This window comes from Phascolarctos cinereus, unplaced genomic scaffold, assembly GCF_003287225.1.
Source record: "Phascolarctos cinereus isolate Bilbo 61053 unplaced genomic scaffold, phaCin_HiC Scaffold_4;HRSCAF=312, whole genome shotgun sequence".
Lineage (NCBI taxonomy): Eukaryota > Metazoa > Chordata > Mammalia > Diprotodontia > Phascolarctidae > Phascolarctos > Phascolarctos cinereus.
In genome coordinates, this window is record NW_027555847.1 from 414,777,633 (window position 1) to 414,802,429 (window position 24,797).

At 38.2% G+C, this 24,797-nt stretch overlaps 1 protein-coding gene across 5 annotated transcripts in view; it reads left to right on the forward strand.

Moving 5' to 3' along the window:
• Nucleotides 1-24,797, forward strand: part of TRIO (trio Rho guanine nucleotide exchange factor) — a 501,384-nt gene that overhangs the window by 275,605 nt on the left and 200,982 nt on the right. For all 5 annotated transcript variants that reach the window (XM_021008648.2, XM_021008649.2, XM_021008653.2 and 2 more), the window contains 2 exons: nt 1,722-1,844; nt 22,626-22,817. In XM_021008648.2, the coding sequence (XP_020864307.1) occupies nt 1,722-1,844; nt 22,626-22,817 (315 nt within the window). The remainder of the gene's footprint in view (nt 1-1,721; nt 1,845-22,625; nt 22,818-24,797) is intronic.

Below are 24,797 nucleotides of genomic sequence, written 5' to 3' on the forward strand. Positions count from 1 at the left end.
AGAATGGGAAGTAAAAGATAGATTCAAGAAACATAATAGAGGAAGAACCAACAGGATATGGTGAAAAGATGGGAATGTTTATAAAATTATTTTCTGCCTCCAAGTGCCTGGAAACATGGTTGCTGTTAACAGAAATGGGCTGAGTAACCAGCTTCAGGTGTAAGACAGAATACCCATATGGCACGTAGGTTTATTTTCTCCACAGAAAACCTAAGTTGGCCCAAAGTTAAAGGTCCTCAAGAGAACAACCTAGAAAATCAGAATATAAAGATTGGGGCTTTAGAACCTGGCCTCTTCTCTGTTTCTGCTTGTACAACAAGACACATTGACAGTAATTTCAGAGAATTCTAAAGCATCCCAAATGTATTATTATATGTGGCATTTACTTTAGAGAAGACTAAATGTGTAAGAGTTACCCAATGTCTGAGGAATAGTCCCATAGCTGCTTGATAGTTAATTATATTAGCTCTGGTTTGCATGGGGGAAGTTCAAGCTAACTGTGAATGATGGAGATAGCCTCTATCAGCTGCTTCCTCCTCTTTCCAGAGGTCTAATTGTCACTCAGTTAGCCCCAGCAGTGCAGAGCATGGGATCTCTATTTCTCAGTTAACAAAGGATAAAGGTGATCATGTATCCCTAAGCTACTAACTCTATCAACCCCATAAGATGTCGTCTTAGCTCTGTGGTCACTAATTTTTTAAATTTTGGTAAAGAATCATATTTTGATCTGCTAACACAGTTACAAATGTTACCAGGATAGCCAATCCAATTTCCCATGACCTCTGTTGATTCTCATAATTTTATTGTAATGCAAAAGATGGTCAAAATTATTCTGAATCATCCATCATTCAGACTTAAATATTATATATTGTACTTTTCAAGTATTGGTAATTTTGTAAAAATTTTGATTTAATTATTTAAATAAAACACTTAATTTTTAATCTAGTATTATACATGACAATTACATGCTCTTAATCTACCCTCACCACCTTTGGAAGAAAAGGGAGTCAGGTAAGGTGTATACAATTATTATAATAAAAACATTGTTTTTTAGGTATAGTCAATTATCCATGATTTTTTAGGTGGAAAGCTAGCAAACTATTCATTGTATTGTAGTGATAAGTGAGTGGCTATTCATTAAATAGTTTAACTTCTTTGTTTTTACTAATCTTATTTACTGCCATGGTATTTAAAGGAGAGAAAATTTTTAAGTATTTCAGTTATGGAATTATAGCTAAAAATCCTCAATCTGTGGAACATATTGTTGGTCAAATAGAAAAGAGGGTCTAAATCATCTTTTGCATGAATTTCTTTGTTTTCTTGTGATCTAGTTAATAAACCTGAAGTTTCTAACAGTGGGTCAGAAATTACCTAGTTAATGCATGAGTTGAGTGTGAATTTTCATTTTCAAAGCTAACAGTTATTTTTCAAAGTGCAGAGTTAACTGAGCCTTCTCAGCTTTATAACTCACGTAATATCTAAATGGTTACATTTCTGCTTTTAGTGTGACATTTAATGTAAGATCTGATTAAAGTCCTATAATGGAAAAGCTGATAAAAGATTTGACAATAAAACCTGTTATATACCAGTATCTCAACATCACTCTTGAATTTCCATTCAAATCTGGATTTTCTTATCCCAGTTTATTCTATGGCAGAATTTAATCTTCACTAACCAGCATTAAAGCATTAATGAGAGCTCTTCTTTGCTTTCCATCCTAGGTGTTAGACTGGATTGAGAACCATGGAGAAGCATTTCTAAGTAAGCATACTGGCGTGGGCAAATCTCTCCACAGGGCCAGAGCACTGCAGAAACGTCACGAAGATTTTGAGGAGGTAGCACAGGTAGGTAACTTACTTTCTACTGTCTCTGCTTCTACCAGCAGTTTTCTTTGGTTTTTTTACAAATTAGTATCTTAACATTATATGTCATTATCTCATCTGGAGCCTTACCAATATGCATTGGAAGATGATTTCTGATGAGAGTTTTGTTTAATTTTCAGTCAATCAACAAACATTTATTAAATGCCTGCTGTATGCCTGGCACTGTTCTAAAAGATGGATCTATAAATACAGAGAATGAACCGATCCTTGTTCTCAGTTCTCCCTCAGAAGCAAGAAGTAGATCAGTTGGTTAGCTCTTTTGTAAAGCATAGTATTTGAAAAACAGAAACATCAATTGCGTGTTTTTGGTGATCTGCTTCTGGTAATTGGTATGGTCCGTCTAGCCTGGTGTGCATCAGGGAGCCAAGTTTCTAATTAAATTCTCACTACTTTCCTTAATCTTTTAAATGAACATCATACCTTGTGCTTGTGATGTTTGAATTGCTCCAAACCTTGAATTTACAAATAGACTTAGAGAGCAGGCTTACCCTTATCGCCATGATTAAAGAAGAAGCCACAGGAAGGTAGTAGCTTTTAAAATGTTTGCTAGTTGTTATCTTTTAGCTACATCCATCCTACCACAGGCCAGTGAACTGGAATTCTCACCCCTTGTATCAAATAATTTACCAAAACATAGATTCTGCAGCTTGTTTAAAGAAAGGGGAAGTAGAATTGTTGAAAAATCCTTTAGAACTTACAGTTCCACTAGTACCTGGAGCCTCTTGAGGTCCCTTCTAGTTCTGGATCTAAGATCCTATGATTAGCACGCAATCCATGCTTGGCTAAATACGTTAGCATATTGGAGAGCAGTATGCAAAGCAGCATGGCATAGTGGACCGTCAGGAAGACTTGGGTTCAAACTTTAAATCTGTTTTACACATACTGATAGGCAAGTCCTTGAACTTATTGCCCAGAAAACTCTCCAAGTTGCAGAACAATTGCAACTCTGTGTTGATGTAGGGAATTTCCTCACCAGGAATGAGTTACACCAATGAAATCACATCTTTGGGCCCCCCTCCAAAAAAAAAAAAAGAGGAGAGAGAGAGAGAACAAGTAGCAGAGAATTATTACGGATAGAAATAAGTGGAATACAAGTGAACAAAGTCAACATTTTCATACAGCATAAGCCCAGGTTCTTTAGCACACAGGAAACTAGCATATAAAATTATTCAGTCCATGGCTTCCACAGTAATGAGACCCAAAATTACAGGAGCAAAGCTGCTGGTAGGAGATTGCAAAATAGTCCCCTGCCAGATAGTATTCTTTAATTTACAAAGAAAATATCTGTAGAACCACGTTACAGAGAGTTAGAAAACACCTGCTTTAAAACATCTAGCCTCCTTTCCTAAGGAAAAAAACCACTTCATATGTAACTCTGAGTTCCATGGCCTGAAGAGAGCTTTAATGAATTAGCTGAAATGATAATGTTCACCCAGCATAACCATGCCAATTTCACATAGCATCTTCCTACATCTTACTGTATTAGTGAACCACTCAGCATTATATTTTATGCATTATGTCTTTAAGGAAGACATAATGTGCCTCAGGCAACTTACAGTCAAGCAGTAATAATAGTAGATGAGAGGAAGTATGGAAGGAAGGAAAGAAAAAAGAAAGGAAGGATGGATGGATGGATTTCTTAAGTACCTACTGTGTGCCAAGCATGGTGCTTAGGATTTTACAAATATTATCTCACTTGGTCCTCACAGTGACACTAGGAAGTAGGAGCATTTATTATCCCAGTTTTACAGTTGAAGAAACTGAGGCAACCTGCAGAGACATTATATACCCAAAGTCCCATAGCTAGGAAGTGTGTGAGGCCAGACTTGAATTCAGGTCTTCTTGACTCCAGGCTCAGTGCTTTACAAAACTTATCTCATTTGATCCTTGCAACAATTTTGTAAGGAACTGCTCAGGGAGTATTGTTTGTTTTGTTTTATTTTGTTTTGTTTTGATGAGGCACTCGGGGTTAAGTGACTTGCCCAGGGTCACACAGCTAGTAAGAGTGTCAAGTGGCTGAGGCCAGATTTGAACTCAGGTTCTCCTGACTCCACGCTGGTGCTCTACCTACTGCACCCCCTAGCTGCCCCCCAGGGAGTATTATCGTCTTCCTCTTTTTATAGATAGTGAAACTGAGCTTCACAGAGGTTAAATGACTTGCCTGTGGTTGCACATTTAGTAAGAATCAGAGGCAGGATCTGAGCCCAAATTTCTCCTAATTTTAAGTCCAGGACTCTTTCTACTCCACTCTGCTGCCTCTCTCAGCTAAGATTAAAAAAAAGTCATGCGGTGGAAACACAGAAAATTCAAATACTCAGTTGTGTGGGCTGATTAGATCTGTAGTAGAAAGAGCTTCAGCCAGTAGTCAGATATGGGCCAGGGACTGTGTGCTGAGTGGATGATAGGATGTCCCATGACCAAAGCATTCATAAGAAGATGCCAGCTGATCACCGGGCAGCTTCAGTTCTAGCACCCAGAGGAGGCTCAAAGTTGGGGGGCTTAGACTAAAATAATCCTCAGTAGTAGAGAAGCTCACTCTAGTTAGCTGGTCTCCTGGGTTGTTCTGCTCCCAGTCCAAGTGAGCCTCAGAAGTCTGAGAGGTAGGTGGAGAGGTTATTATGGTAATTAACTCTTACACTGCTCCCAGTGTGTTTTGAACTGCTCTGGAAAATACTTAAGGAAAGGTCTCATTTGAATCTGATCCTCTGGGAGGGTCAAACAGGGCAGAAACAAGACCTTGTAGTCCAGTACTACAGGCCTATGGCCTCCTGGAACTGGACTCTGCATTCCAGGCTTAAGGCTCTCTATAGATGCCTCATAGAGGCACTTGTGTCCAGCTGCAAGGGGTTTCTATTGTTCATCATTTCTCCTCCTCACCTTCACCCCGTTGGGGAAATGCTCCTCTTTGAAATCAGAAATAAAATATGCCAGCATCACATATTAGTATGTACATTAAACATACCAGATTCAGACATTAAAGTCAGCAAGCATTTATTAAGCACCTACTCTGTGCCAAGCACTGGGACTACAAAGAGCGCCAAAAAATAGTTCATGCTTGTGGTCTTATGAGCATTTATGTAGTGCCTACTACATGTCAAGCACTGTGTGAAGCACTTTGCAAATATTTCATTTGATCCCTACAACAACTCTTTGAGGTAAGTGCTGTTCTTATCCTCATTTCACAGTTGAGGAAATTGAGGCAAATAGATGTTAAGTGACTTGCCCAGGGTCACATAGCTAGTAAGTGTCTGAGGTCAGATCTGAACTCAGGTCAAAGTGGGGAAGACAACGTGCAAACCACTGTGTACAAACAAGATAAATTGGTGGTGTCCTAGAGGGGAGGTACTAATCTTTGTCTTGGGATAATAGTGCTTTCTTTGACTTTAATGCAAAAGTGAATATACTGTGTTAGTGCAGCTTTTTTGTGATATGTTTTGATGAGGTATTCACACTCAAACAGCAGGGGTCATGACAGAGGTCATGCTCAGCCCTAGTTCCCCTTTTACCTGTCTTTCTCTGTAATTCATCCATTTATATGTTAACTCGATGTCATCTGCAGTTGCAGAACACATTTTGTGTTGTTTTTTTCCTCCTGTGCAAAGGGAATTGTTCTATAAGGGATGTGGCCTGTGGCCTTTTCTTCCTCATGTACTCTACAGCTGAGTTTACTGGTCCAGACAGCTTGATTTAGTACCTCATAAAAAAAATAACTGGAAAAAATCTCATGCCATATCAACAGGATTTGGGACCAGAAATTAAAGAGTTAGATTATACAACAAGCAATTGAGGAGGCAAAGCAAAGTCCTGGAAACTGGTCATATTCTAATCCTGCTGTTTGCAGAATAATTCTGGGACATCAGATCGTTGGTACATGTGCATAGCAGCCATGATTTCACACCTACACATAAGAATTTCACACCTGGAGGTCTTTGAATCAGTTGGTCCCTCTGCTGATTCAAATAGTACTCCTCCCTCCGTGCCTCAGTTGACTATTTCCTGGGTTGGGGTGGCTGAAAAAGTTCTCTCATGTGTTAAGCAACCTTCTGGGGATGTACCTCTCTGACCTTAACTGTGCCTCAGGTAACAGTCTAGTGGTTGGCAAATAAGCTTGTTCATCTTGGTATAGCCTGTTAGAGCTGGTGTTTCGCTGACAGCCTTTGAGGAACCAGGGGCACCTGTGGGCTCCAGTGAGGCATTGAAGGATTTTTTTTTATGTTTAGAGCAGAAATAATATAGCACATAATAATAACATAGGCTGCCTACATACTTATTTCTTGAGTGAAAGTGTGGCACCTCAGAAGTGTGTAAGAGATTATAATGTTTTATGGTTATATTATCGATCACATAAAAAATCCCAACCTAATACCATTTATGGGGAGGGGAGTAGTTAAAGTAATTCTTTGGAAGGGTGGGGGGAGTGGTAAAGGGAAGAAGTTGTCAGAAATCTCTATATTCCCAAAATGTAGTAACAATCTACAAGCAGTTTTTAAGCGCCTATACACCAAGCTCTGGGCTAGTTGGTGCTGAGGTTACAGAGACAAAAATGAAAATAACATGTATTCATATAAATAGATGCAAAATATATGCAAAGTAAATGCAAGGTAATTTCATCAAGGAGTAACAGCTGGTCTGAGGAGGTGAGGGCTTCATGTAAGAGATGCTGTTCTAGTTGAGCTTGGAAGGGGGCTGGTCCTTTTAAGAGGTGAAGTTGAGAAGAGGTAACATTTCAAGCCCAGGGTTCGGTCTAGGCAAAGGCACATCAACTACCTGTGGAAAAGAAGCCCCATCTGACCTCTTCTTATGTTGGAGATTTTTGAAATCTTTGCTTTTTGGTCCACAGGTAAGGACCAGCCATTAAAATAAGGGTAAGAGAGGAGTTAGGAGTATGATGTACTAGGATAACTTGGAATCAGTAGGACCTGAGGTCAGATCCTTGCTCCGCTACCTATTACCTGTCTGACCTTTCCTTCTCACCTCTACCCCATCTGGGAAATGCTTCTCTTTGAAATCAGAAATAAAATATGCCAGCATCATAAACTAGTATGTACTTGTAACATACCAGATTCAGACATTAAAATCAGTCAGCAAACATTTATGAAGGACCTACTCTGTGCCAAGCACCGGGAATACAAAGAGAGGCAAATCATATATACATATATATATATACATATATATATATATATATATATATACACGTATACATATGTATATGTGCATATATATTGAGTCTCAGCATCCTCATTTGCAAACTGAGGGTTAGAGTTAAATGATCTTGACTGTCCCTTCCAATTATAATGTTCTGTGAAAATGTGATGAACTTCTCTATCTGATCATCCTTTGTTTAATAAGGATTTTATTTGGGGCAATATTTCCATCCCAATGACCTCATGGTGCTGAGACAACTCAACTAGAGCTCTGGTTTTATTAAGATGTGGTATATAGAGGCTGTCTAGACAGGCAGTGTCCTCAGGAACAGGGCAGAATAATGCTGTGTGTTTATAGCACCATTCATTCACTGAAAAATCCCCATGTCTTTGGCAAACAACAAACTAATATTATTCTTTCTTCATCATAGGAGAAATGAAGCACACTAAGATAAATTACCTCAGCAGATACCCCCTTTCACCCTTCCTGTCCTTGCCTGCTTTCTGTCAAAACAAATTGAAGTGGGCATGTGCTTGTGTCGAAGATTTTCAAAGTCTATGTTTGGAACTGTGTTTGTCACTGAGCATAGCCTAACTCTGGAGGTACTTTAAATGAAAAAGATGTTGTTGGTGATCAATCAGGAAGTAAAAACACACCATTTCAGAGTTGGAAGAGACCTCAGTTGCCCTCTGGTCCAACCCCAAGACCAAAAGATTTCCCACTGTAAGATACCTGACAAAGGGTCATCCATTTTTCTACTTTAAGCCCTTTAAGATCGCCTAAGGAGATGGAAACTACCATCACTATGGGTAGTCCACCCTTCCTTTTTGACAGCTCTAATTGTTAGTTTTTCCTGACCCTAAATAGAAATTGGTCTCTTGCAACTTCTACCCATTGCTCCTGAGGCCAAATGGAGCAAGTCTGTTCTCTCTTCCACATGACAGCCCTTCAGATACTTAAAAGACAGTTGTCTTGTCCCCTCTGAGTCTCCAATCTCCAGGCTAAACATACACACTTCCTTCAGCCAATCCTCATGATGCAGACTTAGGGCTCTGAACCATCTTGGCTGCTCTTCTCTGGACACTGGCTAGCCTGTCCATATCCTTCTTAAATGTGGCACTCAACACTGAACATGGCACTCTCCCATGAGGTCCGATGATGGCTCACTGTTCCAGTGGCTGTGCCCGTCTTGATTCAGCTCATAAGCTTGTCTTGGCTGCGGCATCCCAGAGCTGACTTGTCGAACATACAGTCCTCTAAAATCTCCATGCCAGAGCTACTGCTCTCTGTCTATGCCTCACTAATCCTATATTTGTGAAGTTGATTTTTTGCACCCAAGTGTAAGACTTTACATTTATCCATATTGAATTTCATCTTGTTATATTCCAGTCAGTGACCTAGCCTGTCAGGATCCTTTCAGATCCTGAAGAGGTTACTCACCGTTGTAGTTATCACTCCCAACTTTCTGCCATCTGCAAATTTGATAAGCGTAACATCTATGCCTTTATTTATATCATTGATAAAAACATTAAAACTCATGGAATCTTCTACGACCTAGGTTACATTGACCAATCATGATAAATACTTGACTCTAGAAAACAGTGGTCATCAGAGAAAAAAGGAGACACATCAGTAGAGGAAGAACTTTGATAGTTAAGTCCTGATTATGTTTATCTTTCCTTCCTCCAGCTGTCCAGTAGGCTCTAAGCCTCTCTTTTTATGAGAATCCTCAGATGCTAGAAATTAAAGTATGAAACCTAAAGTCTTGTGGTTAAGTAATCTTCCTTCTGTATATATTCCCTTTCCCACTGTGCTGGTATGATCTTGCCCTTCTCTTTCCCAGTGCAGAAGCAGTCTTTAGCTCTACTCAAAAAAATAGAGCTCATGATGGAGAGTGGAGGGCCTTGTACCTGTACTTGGAAGGTCTGAGTACCTGTGTCACATTTGTATATGTTTGTTGACTCCCCCCATTCTATTACGAACTCCTTGAGAGCACAGATTGTTTTTTATCTTTTTTTTTTTTATCCACAGCACTGTGTACATTTGCTGAACACGTAGTGGGTGCTTAATAAACATTTACTGACTAAATGACTCTCCCACGTGCTCCCTTCCCTGGAAGCAACCCTCTTTTACCTTTCTGGTCTTCTGGAAGGCTGGCCTTCTTGTTGTTCCTCTCACAAGACATCTTCTGTCCTGCCTGTCTCCTGCCTCTGTGCATTTCCACTGGCTGCCTCCCATGCCTGGAATTCTCTACCTCCTCATGCCTACCTCTTGGTTTCCTTCAAGTTTGCCTAAAACCTCACCTTCTACAAGAAACTTTTCCTGATTTCCCTTATTGCTAGTTCCTTCCCTCTGTTGATTATTTCCAATTTATCCTGCCTCTATCTTATTTGTCTATAGTGAGGTGCTGTCTCCCCTGCTAGGCTGTTAATTTCTTGGAAGCAAGGACTATCTTTGTATTCCCAGCACCTAGTATAAAGCCTGGCACACAGTAGGCACTTAATAAATGGTTGTTGACTGACGAAACCTAACTTTTTCTTTTAGTATTTCATGTAACTGAATAAAATGGAAAATTTACTATATTCAGTTTTTTCAAAATAGTGAGTTCTGGAATAATATAAGGGGTGGCAGAGGCAATAAAGTAAGTAGTAAAAGCCTCATCAGTTTAATTCCCTTAAAATGGGCCAAAATAAATATTGTATGACATAATTCTAATATGATAAAAATGAGGATTCTGGGAAAAGCCTCATATTTAGACATAGCTAAGATGAATTAACCCTATGGGTATAGTATATGTATGCTCCATATTGATTGTCCCAAGTTTCAGAATTTGTTGCAAACATCCCTGGCAGTCAGATAAAAAAGGACATCAGTCAGTTTTGCTCACATTTATGCAGCAAAGGACAAACTATGGTCTCGAATGAAATGCCATCTCTTTTTCTTGCATCATACAAATAATTCCAAATAGATATAGCCTTCTTTTTTTTTTTTTTTTTGTGAGGCAGTTGGAGTTAAGTGACTTGCCCAGAGTCACACCACTAGTGAGTGTTATATGTCTGAGACCAGATTTGAACTCAGGTCCTTCTGACTCCAAGGCTGGTGCTCTATCCATTTCACCACCTAGCTGCCCCCCCCCCAGATATAGCCTTCTGAATAACTGAGAATCAAATAACATTTTGACCAATTGCATAGTCATATTTCTTATTTTATATCCCCTTCTGAGACAAATTTGCAATTCTCTCTATGAAAATTTTGCAGACCAACATTCTAGAAGAAAAAAGCTAAGATGAACATTTCTCTTGTCAACCAAATAGTTTCCCAGCCCAGCATTATTTTTATTTTTCAAAACACAGCTAGTAGATCAGGAAACATAGTGCCAAAAGCTGTAAAACAGAAGGAGCTGATTTTGATAGCACTTCCAGAGTCTGTGACAGTAAATCTCTGAGACATCTTCCTTCAAGAAGTATGAGGTCATTCTTTGAACTTACCGCTCTCCTCACCCATCATCCCCAAAGCAACTCATCCTATTTTCCAGCTAGGGTGAAATATTTCTCCCATTCTCCCAATATTATTTTCTCAGTAATTTAGCAATTTCTATTAACTTCCTATTCATACCATTTAAAATTTCTTATAACTTCAATGAAATAAGTAAACCAGAAATTGGCAAGTTTTGCTGTTGTTCTGCATTTACACACATTAAACTGGGTGATAGTTTAGTTTCATATTCATTCTCTACCCCTACTTCAATCCTTTCATCTTTTTTGAGAGGTTGTGGGCTTATAGAATGTGTTTTCACATTCCAACTGTTTTAGAAATTTCTGATTTGCTACAGATGATAAAGTTTTTACAGCATACAGCACATTACCCTTTTGGGGTTAAGCACATTGTTATGTTGCTATAAAATACCATGCTTGTAGAGTAGCTTATCTACAGAAGTTCTATCATTTGATGACAAGTTGTTAATGAGGGACTCTTAATGCAAACTCCATTTGCAATCAAGAAATTCTTTCAAATGGGTATTTATTTTCTTTCAAAGGCTCAGCCCCTGTATTCAACTTTCTTACCTGGTTTTTTTTTTTCCTTTAGAAACCTCCCTCTAAAAAAAACCTAGAACTCTCATGACTTAAATTTTACTCATAAGAATTTTAGAATTTGAGGAAAAATATAGTAAATTAGGGTATAGTAGTGATGTATTTGCATGTGTTTGTGACACTAACCCAATATAGTCCCAAAGACCTGAGAGTCCAGTAGTTTCACTTGGGTTATAACTGCAGTTTGCTGCTAAAACAAAGTTTTCTGAGTAGCCCAAGGCTACTTTTGTAGATACCTTTGTTGTATTTGTGACAGTGGTTACTGGGTGGCCTTAGGGGAACCCCTGTGACCTAATGACCAGGAAAGTTCTCGTGGGAGTAGATTCATTCTACTGTTCCCATCCAAGGGATTTTCATTGATTTCTTTGACCCAGATCTAATTGGAAAGACTCCAGAATCACTCAGCTCATCTTGGGGTTTGGGGAACTAGGAACTGGTCCAGGGTGGGACAACTTGGTGAGAATTAATAAGTTTAAGAAGATTTGGGGCCCACACCATAGTGGAAAATGGGAACTCTCAAGTTACTCCTTCTCCCTACCCCCACCACTAAGGTTTATGGGGGACAAGCATTTGTTGCTTATGACATCTGGGCATACTGTGAGTTTCAAAGTCAAATGGAAGTAACAAGGTGGTGAGGTAATTTTTTTTAAACCAAGTATACCAAGATGCATGCATCTAAATGTCTCATTTAAATTAGTCATCTTGCACATTTATTCCAGTGGGAGATTGCATGTTGTACCAAAAAGGGCATTCATTTGGAATAAGTCCTGGGTTTAAATCTCATCTGTGCTGCTTACTTTATGTGTAACCATGGGCAAGCCATTTAATTAAATTCTCTGAATATCAGTTTCCTCAACTATAAAATGAAGATGTTGAACTAGCATGATATTTAAGGTACTTTCCAATCCTAGGACCTATGATTGTGCTTAACACATTTGCAGGATAGGGAACTTATATCCTATAAAAGGGTAGGGGAAGAAAGACATGTGCATGACAAAAAAAAAAAAGGCCTAATGAGGTAAATTCAAAGGAGAGATCAAGTCAGTCAATCAGCAAGCATTTTAAGTATCTACTGTTTGTAAGGCACTATGCTAAGCTCCTAAGATCTTCACAAAGGACTGTAAAATATTTGAAAAAATGAATTAAAAGTACTGTGCTAGGTATTACAAGTATGAAAGTGAGACAGTCTCTGCCTTTAAAGAGCTTATATTCTTATAGGGGGGACAAATATCATATAGGGGAATAGGGGCCAAGGACGGGTGTTTTCCTTTAGAATACCATTGAGATGGTGAGTTGATTGATTGTGCCTTATGTATAAGCAATATTGATATTGATCTAATTATAGTTGCTTGGAGGGTAAAGGAAGGAACAGGGAATATATGTGCAGCCTCAGGGTGGAGGGTAAGAAGATAGCTGGAGTAAATGCATGGATGGGATGTGAAGCATGGTCTGGAGCCCTCTGAGATATACTGGGCTTTATAAATTTGTGTTCACTCCTTAACCGATTAAGACTGTTTGGGGTTGAAGTTCCAAATTTCAGTGGTTCAAATCCCCTAAGCCACAATCTCTGGATGTTTGGTGGTCTGGAGTACAGTGACAAAGTGAATAGCCAGATGGGTTATAAAGTATGATCTGGAGCTAGCTAATTATACTCATCCATGTTTGGTCTCCCCAGTCAGGATGGAGCAGCACCAGAATGGGAGGGAGCCATTGCTTTGAACTCAGCAGATCAGGGAAAGTTTCGTGATGGAGGTGGTACATGAGGTGGGGCTTTGAAGGATAAGAAGAATTTTAGCCTCCTATCTTCAAATATTTGAATGGATGCATATGGTGTAGTCTATATTTTATTTTAACCCTAAATGACTATTTAAGAGACTATGTCAGAAATAAATTGAGAAACCAATCTTGATTGGAGTACAAAGCTGTGTGAGGAGCCAGAGAGAAGCAATAGTTACCTTTGAATATTTAAAGGCGTTCTTTATCTAATTATCACAGAGAGGCTGAGTTTATTTAACTGTGGGAAAAAGGTCAGGGCTGGAAGTCATCTACCCACAGGTACCAGTTAAAACCATAAAAATGATTAATTTCTTCAAGGAGATAATATAAATAGAGTAAAGCTTAGAGAAAGGGACTGAAGTTGGGGAAGATGGGAGGATAAAGTAGAAACATAGGAGTGGTCAGAGACACTGGGAGAAAACTAAGTTTGTATCGTGGAAAAAGGAAAGAGAAGCCTACAGTGTCAAAGAGCAAAAGTCATTGACGATGGCAATATAGAGACTACATGGAAGGCAGAGGAAGCCAGTTAAAAGTGAGTGGCACTACAGGCATAGAACCAAAGAAGAAAAAAGGAAAGGGCATTTATAAAAAAAAAATATTTATAATAGGGATATCCCCAAAAGAAAAAACACTTTTTAAAAAAATCCACAGAACAAGAGGTTCAGAAGGAGATACAGATAAGTAAGACTTAACAGGTTGAAACTAACATGTTGAATTTATGATATTCTTGTAAAAGTACAAGCAGTATAGAACAGAGAGTCATGTTTCATTTATAAATAGTATGGAAATGTTCAGAATAAGAATTTTTTTTTTTTAATTTAAGCAAGTGGGACGAAGTAAAGGTCCAATCCATGCAAAAATGTTTAGGGCAACTCTGTTGTAGCAGAGAACTGGAAATAAATGAGTACTGATTGATTGGAGAATGATGAATAAAAAACCTATGGTTTATGAATGTATTGGAATGTTATTGTTTAGTAATAAATGAAAAATTAATTCAGAGACAGGTGAGAAGGTTTGTATTAACTTATTAATCAGAACCAAGAGAGTAATATACATAGGAACTACAACAAAGTAGGGAAAATAACCCTTGGAGGAAAATTGAAAACTAATGAAGTTCCCAGATAGCAGATAATGAAATATACCTCCTTCATGGCAAAGAGGGCAGAGATTGTTACTGTAGAATATTATGTATGTTGTCAGATGCCCTCATATAGAAATGTTTGTTTAATTGCTTTTCTTTATCACAAAGAAGTGTTCAGTCTGGGAAGGATGAGAAGACTATGATGTAAAGGCAAATAGCGCTAGTAAGCCATTAAAAAACTAAATGGAGTTAGGAATATGTATAAGCATTCTGCACTTAAGTAAAAATTTTAATAGTGAAAGGAGAAAAATAGAATGGTAGCTAGAGAGGCCATATGGTGCTGGTCCTTTGAGGCCCACCTTTAACTGTGTGACCCTGGGCAGATCACTTTTCAGTGCCCCAGGGAACTGTCTAAGGCTGTAAGAATTTTCCACAATGAGATTTCCCCACTGGATGGAATTACAGGCCTGGATTCTCCTGGCAACCTCTTGTCCCCCAACAAAACAAATCTTGCTGTACGTTCTAAATTTTTGTTTTTTTTCCAAGGGAAACAGGACCCACATATTTTTAAAGGTCCGGGTAAAGGTACCAACAGAAAGTGAGAGATTGGAGATATTGGAGAGAAGGGAGATAATTGAGGAAGTTAGGTCTAGAGGTTGGTGGAAGGGTCTGCCTCAAAAAATAAAAGCTAGTCTCTTTGCCTCTGAATCTGAGAGAGGTTGTAGAGATAGAAATACTTTGTAGTCCAGGGGAAAAGAAAAGTGAAAGGAGCTCATTACACTCATCCTTTGCCAGTTCAGTTTCATTTTATACCTCATTATCACTTTGGATTTGGAGAAGGTATCTTTTGTTGATACTTTGTTGACACAGTGGGATAATTTTGATCCTCTCAAGTTAAGTTCAGAGCCAGGTCACCTACCTGGTCAGGGGATTGGAGGATCAATAAAAAGTGGAAGTCTAAAACCATCAGTCAACAAGCATTTATTAAGCACTTACTGCATGCTAAGCACTAGGAATATAAATAGAAGTAGAAAGTCAGTCTTTGGCTCCAAGGAATTAACATTCTAATAGGAAAGACTATACTTAAAAAAGAGTTCCATAGGGGAAGAGGGGGAAGAAGATATCAGGTGTGGGGAGCATGGTAGAGAAAATACTGTGGAGATGAGTCAGCAATGCAGCCTGAAGAAGGGTGAAGACATGTTTAGCCTTGGCCTCTTGCATAAAGTGGAAGTTTTGGGAGGAGTTAGCCAGGTGAGGTCTCAGGGGCAGTGAGTCTTCCAACGTGAGGAGTAGTCCTGGGGTGCAGTGAACTTTCAGGGTGAAAAGGTTATATATAGTTATTTACCTGATTGAATAGATGAATGAAGAATTACTTATTAAGCACTCACTATATGCCAAGTGCTATGTTAAGTTCTGGGAATAAAAATACAAAAAGCAAGGTAATCCCTGTCCTCAGGGGATTGCTTGTATTCTAATATAGGGGAGTAGTGACTACAGGGAGGTGTTTTGGTCTGGGAAGTCACAGAGATCAGGATGTAAAGTCAGAGATATTACAAGAAAACCAAGCATGAAGTTGGGGACAGTCAGTTAACAAGCCCTTTTTGAAAGCCTTGGGAATGGCGAGATTTTGGTGGCTGTAAGTGCAGTACTGATGAGCGGGTATCAGAAAGAAGCATGGTCAGGACTGTAGATATCCAGATATGCTGTGCTTTTGTATCCTTCCTAAGCTTTTTCTTCTCTGGGCAAGGTATGATCAATTAATTCTGTTTTTTAAAAAATCTAAGTCTTTGTAGAAATAAAAATGTTTATGTTTTTGTCTGAGTACTGGAAAATGCAGGTAGAAATTTTCATTTGTTTTTTTGTTTTTTTGGCTAGGCAATGGGGTTAAGTGACTTGCCCAAGGTCACACAGCTAGCAAGTGTTATATGTGTCTGAGGCCGGATTTGAACTTGTTTTTTTGGCTAGGCAATGGGGTTAACTGACTTGCCCAAGGTCACACAGCTAGTAAGTGTTACATGTGTCTGAGGCCGGATTTGAACTCAGGTCCTCCTGAATCCAGGGCCAGTTCTCTATCTACTGGACCACCTAGCTGCCCCCAGGTAGAAATTGATTTATCATACTACCCAAAAATATACTCAATAGACTTTTCAGTGCTCATGTTTTATATGTATACACAGACACACAGACACACACACATATATACACGTATATAAATGCATATATATAATACATCTAGACACTTTTCATTTCTGCACCTTATTATACTATTCTCCCCACATTATTATACTATTCCTATAAATATCTAGTAGTACATAGATACTCCGGGGATGAAAGATGGACTATGGAATTTAGTTTTTTAGTGTTGGGCTGCATTGGCATTTACTAACGTGCTATTCACTAGAAACACTGAGACAAAAATGAAACTATCCTTACCCACAAGGAGCTTGTTCAATTAGGAGAGGAGAAGCACACGTACTCTGTAAAAGTATCTACAAAATGCCTGCAGGGTGATTTGAGAGATAGGGAAGTACCCACTGCTGGAGGAATCAGGAAAGGCCTCATGGGGGTGGCTTAGAAGCCAAGTTTTGAAGGAAATGAAGCCTTCTAAGAGGGTAAGATGAAGGAGAGTATATGATAATGGCAATGATAAGGTTAGCATACACTGACATGACTTTGCAGTTTATGAGTCTTTGTCTCACAAAAACTGAATATTCGTGAGCAGTATGCACATTATTATCCCCATGTAATAGCCAGGGAAACTGAAGCTCAGAAAGGTGTTATGTCTTGCCTAGTCTCCCACAACTAGTAAGAGTCCGAGTCAGGATCCAGGTCTTCTCACTTCAAATCCACTGCCATTTCCTCTTTTTCTGTGGTAGTTTTTAGTGATAATGCCTGGCTTACTGTGATCTCCTATTTAATCTTCAGGTTAACTTGACCTTCGCTACATTTCTTTCATATTAATCAGTCTCTATATTTGTCCCTCTTGCTCCGCAAAAAGCAAAAGCTTTTGGATATTTTCTTTAAAAAAGTCAACGAATCAGTCAAGCAACAAGAGAGAAGTTTGCTGATATGCCATATTCTCTAGAACTCAGTCAGTAGTCTAACAAAATCAAATGCTTCCTATCCTGGCCACTGAATTCTAATTGACCACCTTTTGTGTGGGATACTAGAAAGAGAAATCAAAGTGACTTCAGATTTGGATAGGCCTAAGGTCAGTCTTGGCTTTTGTCATTTAATTCCTTTAATTTCTGAGTTTTATCAATTGAATCCTTACCTGCTTTCAAAAAAAAAATCCTATATAAGAACTCAACTTATTTTTAATTTTTTAAAATATTCTTTTTTATTATGAACTTAACAAACATAGACATTTCAATATACAGAGAAGAACAAGAAAAGAGGATTCTATATAAAACTGAACTTCTCTTAGGTACAATTTGATTTTTTTTAAAGTATATTAAAATGTTTCATCAGTACTCTTTTTTCTTGTCTTTTCTTATCTCTATTACTACCTTCCAACTCCAAACCCCTCTGATCACCACCCCAAATCAAAGCCCTTCCTTGTAACATATAATAATGTAAAACAAGCAAAACAAATAAATACACTGACTGTATCTAAAAATGTATGCCTTATTCTACCCCTTTAGTCCATCACTCAGTGCCAAGTAGTGGGAGGAGGCATGTTTCATTAGGAGCCTTCTTGAAAATCATGATTGGTTAGTGAATTGATCTAAGTCCTGGAGCCTTTCAAAGTTGTTTTATTTTACAGTTTTGTTGTCCCTGTAAATTTTTTTTTGGAGGTTGGCAAGGAATCAGGGTTAATTCACTTGCCCAGATCACACAGCTAATAAGCGTCTGAGGCCACATTTGAATTCAGGTCTTCCTGTCTCCAGGGCCAGTTGCACTGTGTGTATTCTAAACTAATTTTAAAAATTAATGTGAATTGGTGCAGTGGATAGAGCCCTGGAATCAGAAGGACTTGAGTTCAAATGCGGCCTCAGACACATAACACTTACTAGATGTGTGACCATGGGCAAGTCACTTAACCACATCGCCTAGCCAAAAAAACAAATAAAATCAATGTGATTACAGAAAAATTCTCATCATATAACTGAGCCTGTCTCTCACAATGAACTTTGTGGAGGACTCAGTCCATAATAACACCGGTAGGAGCTATCAGTGAAAGTACTGAGAAAGGAGTCGACCAAAATTGAGAATCCAGGAGTCACAGGAATTCAGTAGAACTGGAATGGATTCTGACAAGGTTGTAATAAGTCAAGAGATTTTCTTTGTTTGTGGCTTCAGCTGCCTGTCTGACTGTCAAGCTGACTAATGAATAGCAGCTGACACTCAAAAAAAAAAAGGATTCAGGTAGGATCTCCCTTATGAGAAGAGCCCTGGACTGAGTCAGAAGACCGGAATTCTAAATCCTGACCAAAATATATAGTTAGCCTTGCTACATACCATAACGCAGAACATGTGCTCTTTCCATGGCTTTGAACTCCTTCCTCATCTGACTCAGTACAGTTTTCAGGTCTGAAATCTGTCATCTTGCAAATCTATATCATTGTTCACAGCATAGATCAGGCGAGGGAATGGGAATGAATTAGTACTCTAAATCCACCACCATGATTTGCAAATAGTGAAAGCATGTGCCTTAATGATCTGATTTATATATCTTTCACATCTGTCTCCTCTCCATTCATATAATCATAGTCCTGGTTTGGGCTTCTTCACCTCCTGCTCAGACTATTTCAGAAGCCTTCAGATTATTTCCCCCTGCCTCAAGTCTCTTCCTGGCTTCCATCCATCCTCTAGTCAGTCAATAAACGTTGATTGAACACTCAGTTATGTGCCAGGCACCATGCTAAATGCTGAGGATGGAAAGAAGCACAAAAGCAGTCCCTTCTCTCTAGGAGCTTACTATACAACAGGAGAGACAATATACTAACAACTAAGTACAAACAAGATATGTAGACTAAATTACAAGTATTCTCAGAAGATGACAGTAGCATTAAGAGAGACTTGGAAAGACTTCTTTCCATGTTTTTCTTCTTTCTTCCTTTTTTTTTTTTTGAGGCAATAGGGGTTAAGTGACTTGCCCAGGGTCACACACCTAGTAAGTTTCAAGTCTGAGACTACATTTGAACTCAGGTCCTCCTGACTCTGGGGCTTTATCCACTGCACCACCTAGCTGTCCTTTTCCATGTTTTTCTAAGATAACTGAGCTCATCATTTCTTATAGCATAGTAGTATTCCATCACAGGAGAGGGAAAAAATGAAATTTATGTGATATCTTTATTATATAATTAAAGGAATAGCAAGTTGTACATAATAGATTTGCAGTTTCATGTACAATCATCTTTTTTTATTATACTGTGTTATAGAAATGCTTGTTTTGTTCGATAAATTAAAAATAAAGTAAATAAATGGGGGCGGGGAGAAGAAAAGACTTCTTGCAGAAGATGAGATACCTGAGCCTTGATGGAATCCAGGAGATGAAGGTGAGGCCAGGGAAAATGTACCAATCTAGCAAGAGGAACAGAAGGGGAAAGCACAAAACACTTCATGAAAGCCAAACTTCAAAGACTCAAGCAAAATGAGCTAAGACTTAAAAAAATATGACCGCCAAATAATCTTCTTACACTTTAGGCCCCACCACATACTCTGCAGCCCAGGGACACTGGCCTCTTGGTGTTCTTTGAACAAGACAATCTGTCTCCCAACTCTGAGCATTTTTCTTGGTTGTCCCCAACTCCTAGAACTCTCCTTCCTTCTCTCTGCCTCTAGGTTTGCTTCAGGTTTCAGCTAAAATCCCACCTGCAGGGAGATTTTCCCAGTCTTCCTCACTCTACGAAGCTTCCCTCTCTTGATTATCTCCAACTTATCTTATCTGTGTCTTATTTGTACATTGTTGTTTGCCTATAGTCTTCCCTGTTAGATTGTAAACTGCTTGAGAGCAGAGGACGCCTCTCTTTATATCCCCAGTATTTAGCAGGGTGTCTGGAACATTTTGTTCAGTTGTTTCAGTCGTGTCTGACTTTTTATGACCCTATTTGAGGTTTTGTTGGCAAAGACAATGGAGAGGATTTACAGATGAGGAACTGAGGCAGACAGAGTTAAGTGACTTGCCCACAACTAGTAAATGTCTGGGATTGGATTTTAACTCAGGAAGATGAGTCTTCCTGACTCCAGGCCCAGCACTTTCTCCATTTCACCACCTACCTGTCCCCACCTGGCACATAGTAGGTACTTAATAAATGCTTGTTTACTGACTGATTGAGGAACAACAAGGAAGCGAGGTTACTGGATCACAGAGTGTTTGTATCTTGAGGACCTAGCATAATAGCTGGCCCATTGCAGGCATTTGATGAATACTTGTTAATTGTTTCCTTGTGGGTCAACAGCACCTTAAGGATATGTGAAAGTTACTACAATACACCATACTCTATTATTGACCCTTAAGAGTATCTTAAAATATCTCAAGTATGCTAGGATTGATGATGGAAACACTTTTGAGTTGTTACTGCCCATTGATATTAACACCTTGATTTGTTTTCCTTTTTCAAAGTAACCATGAGGCTTCTAGTCACCAAACTCCTCAGAAAAAGAAAGATGGTGCCTAGTCTGGAGTTACATTGGAACAAAATGGGGATAACCTGGCCCCTGGAGTAGCCTTAATGACTGTTATATATACACAATATATTATTCCAAACTTTTGGGAATTAGGCAAACTGCTAATCTGCCCCATACTGTACAGTAATTGATGTTCATTTTGCAGGGGACCTGTGGTTTGATGAATGTAGGGAGTTTCCTGTGAGGAAACTCCCCCTACCATTCCAAGTCAGCACCCTCTGCATCATGTAGCCTCAGAGCAGGGTCTCTTAACCTGTGATTTGTGACTTTAAAAAAAAAATGTTGATAACTGTATTTCAGCGTTAAAGGTTTTCCTTTGCAATCCTACATAATTTGTGTTTTACAAACACTCTGAGAAGGGGTCTATAGGCTTCACTAGACTGCCAAAGGCAGCCATGCCATAAGAAAAGTTAAGAAGCCCTGCTTTAGAGAGTTTCCTGGTGCACTGAGAGGTTAAGTGATTTGCCAAGGATGAGCAAGCCAAGTACATTTCAGAGACTGGCCTTCACCCCAGGAATCCTTCACTCTGTGACTAGCTCTTTAGCTTTCTTTCAATATAACTTTTAACAAATATGTTACGTTTTATTCAAAGTTCATATAACCTTATCTTATACTTTTAAAGTTTATAAAATGAAACATTTCATGTATAACTACATGACATAACTCCAAAGAATGATCACAGATATCACTATCTTTGTCCTCAATAGTATCATTATTAGGGACTCTGTGACGGCAATTACTGCCTGGAATGTTGATGCAAAATGAATTCTAACACATCATCATTTTTTGTTAATGGGGGGGGCAGCCTGGAGAAGGGGAGAATCCCTAGGAAATATAAACAGAGAGGAATATATACCTTGAAAGTGAATGTGAAACCTTATTTCTTTTAATGTTGCTGAAGAGCATAATGCATTTTTGCATTTTCCTTTTTACCTGGCTCTTTTTCCCTAATATCACCCACATTAGTACTAAAATCTCTCAAATTTTACTTGACTAATTCTACTCTATCTAAAATATTCTTCCTGTATGTACTTTAAAAAAACAAACAAAAAAAATCCTTAATTTCACTCTTGCTTCTGATCTGTCAAATTCTTACATTCTTTGCCTCCCAGTCAAAATTAACTCCTCAAGGCCTGCAGTCCTTAAATCTGCTCTCTGTTGAACTTTAAGGTACCTCCTTAACCAACTCATTAGTTTCAAAATCCTGTCTCAACTGCTCCTCCCAGTGGACACTCACACCCTTAGTCTACTTTAAAAGTGAGAGGACATAGTCCTGGTTGTTTAATGTAAAAGACCTGACAGCAAGCCCCAGTTTCTCAAGAATCACATGGAATGTGTTTTTAAAGTGAATATTAAAGTGTTTCTAAACTTAATTTTTAGGTCTTTAAAAAAAAACAGAGATAAAGATGGTACATACTTATACTACTATTATAACCTTTATGTTCAGCCACAAAGAAAGGAAAAGCTCACTGAAACTTAGAATACATACATGAGAAGAGCAGGAATGGATATTTTAGGAACTTAACTGTCTAACCAGCATCTTGGGAATTACCATAAAGACACATATACCACCCAAAAAGAACAGAATTAGAGCACTTTGTACTGTTATGAAACTGGAAGGAAAAAAAAGTGAAGTGGACATTTTACTGTTCCTGTGTGTTGGTAGCCATCTGTACAACTAAGGAGGCATTTTATTCTTTGGTTCTTTAAGGAGTCAGTTGAACCAATGGATTCTCTTTATAGCTCAGTGTGGAAGGACTTTGCCATAGGATCGGATACTTAGCTACTTAATGTCATGATAATGAAGAGGTTATTGCTGAATGATTTTAGTGGCTAACTATCTTAGTGTTTCCAGTATTTCTTTCCTATTCGAATTACAAAAATACCAAAACTTGATGACTTGGATGCTCTAGCAGGTAGTCTTCTTGTCTCCTGGCTTCTACCCTTATCTGTTTTTATTTATTTATTTATTTATTTATTTTTTGTTTTGTTTTTTCTGCATGCTCTCTTGTGCAGAACACATACACCAATGCTGATAAATTACTAGAAGCAGCTGAGCAGCTGGCTCAGACTGGAGAATGTGATCCAGAAGAGATTTATCAAGCAGCCCATCAGCTTGAAGACCGGATACAGGATTTTGTTCGTCGGGTTGAGCAGCGCAAGATCTTGCTGGACATGTCTGTTTCTTTTCACACACATGTAAAGGAGGTAAGGCATCTGTAGCTGGAGTTTTTCGAATATAAATTTATAACTGGTTCAAAAAACCACCATTTCTAGAATCAAATTTGAATCTTCTTGAAGTGTAGTTTGTGAAAGTGGATTAGAAAAGTGATTGCCTTTGGGTTGTAGGTCATGAATGTATCAGCTGATTTAGTTTAATTCAGTTCTCATCACTCCCACATCCTTACATGAAATATTTTAAGAGATCAGGTTTACTGGTAGATCTCTTCCAGTTGACTTCATTCAAACAAGAATGTAATACGTGCTTTTTCAGAAGTGATGGGTCTAGGGGACAGAGAGATTGAAGGAAAAAGGGAACAATTTATAAAACAGAAACAGAAAGAGGATACTTGTATACAAAGAGTTAGCTATTCTTTCTGTCCCTGGATTGGCATTATAAGTTGTTGTTTTTTTAATAAGAGTTTGAATCTGTCTTAGTCATATGGCTGAAATCATGATTGCCTCCAGATTTTATCACACCAAGTAACTCTCAGTCAAATGCAGATTAGTATTAAAAACCTAAAGGGATATGTACAGAAGTTAAGATTAATTTAGTGATGTTAATTTGTCAACCTAGAATTTATGTTTTAGATTTCTTCTAGTAAACCTATTAGAACAGTAAGGGGAGAGGGATGGTTGGGGAGAGCTAGGTAATATATTATTTAGCACATGACAAAGACTAAGCTCATGTTTTTCTGACTCTTTATATAATGCTAGTTGGAAGGCCTAACAGTTGGGTTAATCATAGGGTTTACATTTTAATTTCATCGTATTTTTGTTGTTTTTTTTGGAGGAAATGGTGTCTTGCATGGTCCCATCAGCCCAGATGATGGCAGTTTAGGAATTATATTGGCTATTGGAGATGAGGATGCAGGTTTGACATTTTTTTCAACTGTTGTTTTCCAGGAAGAATTCTTTTCTATGGAATTTTTCCCCTTTCTAGAACATGGGATGAATAAGTTCCTTTTCAAAATAAAAATTAAATTTAGTGAAATTTTAGAGTGCCAAGAATGAATACAGACAAAACAGAGGCTAACCACCTCTCTGTGTCACTTCCAGTGATTTCAGATTTTGATAATTGTGAGGGATGGAAAATTTTCCTACCTCATGAAAGGACTCTGTTCTATTATGGTTCTGTGTAAATGGAGAATGAGATACCATCCGGGTCTCCTTTCAGGATCAAGAGGTACTAAAGTCAGAAAGATGGTGAGACTTGTACAGATTTTGGATGACACAGTTAACATTAGGGAGAAATCATTTGGATAAAAGAGCAAGATCTGGCCATTATTTTCCAAGGGACCATTAGTTACGTGACCTTTCTGGACCTGTTTCTACCTCTGCAAAATGAGGAGATGTTAATGATAGCTGACATTTATATTATACTTTAAGCTTTTGTCACAAAATGCTATATATGTATTATTTCATTTGACCCTCACATAACATTGTGAAATAAGCACTGCAAGTATGTTATCATTCCTATTTATGATAAAGAAACTTAGGCTCAGTTTTCTCATCTGTAGAAAAAGGGGAGATGGTTGGACTGGGTGATTTGTATGGTTATTTCCAGTTCTTAAATCCCATGATCCTATAAAATACTTTCAGAAATATAAGCTTTGGAACCAAATAATTAAAATAACACTCGAAGAAGCCTGCAACTTTGAAATGGGTTATGTTCCAAATTTTGTTTTTAAGTCACTATTTAAGTATTAGAAGATAGTTTTCCCTTGAAAAAATATCGTACTTGTTAGTGATGTTCCCAGATTAGCAAAAGCCTGTTTGTCCACATGATAAAGCTGGAAATACTTTGCATTTACAGTTTTAAAAAACAGTAGAAAATAACAGAATACTAGTAATTAAATAAAATTTTAAAATAGTAATCTCTTATTCTAAATCTATGATCCTGAAAAAACTAGCAAGAAGATAGTTTTAGGGTTTTTTTTAAAACTTTATCTTGAAAGCTGATGTATG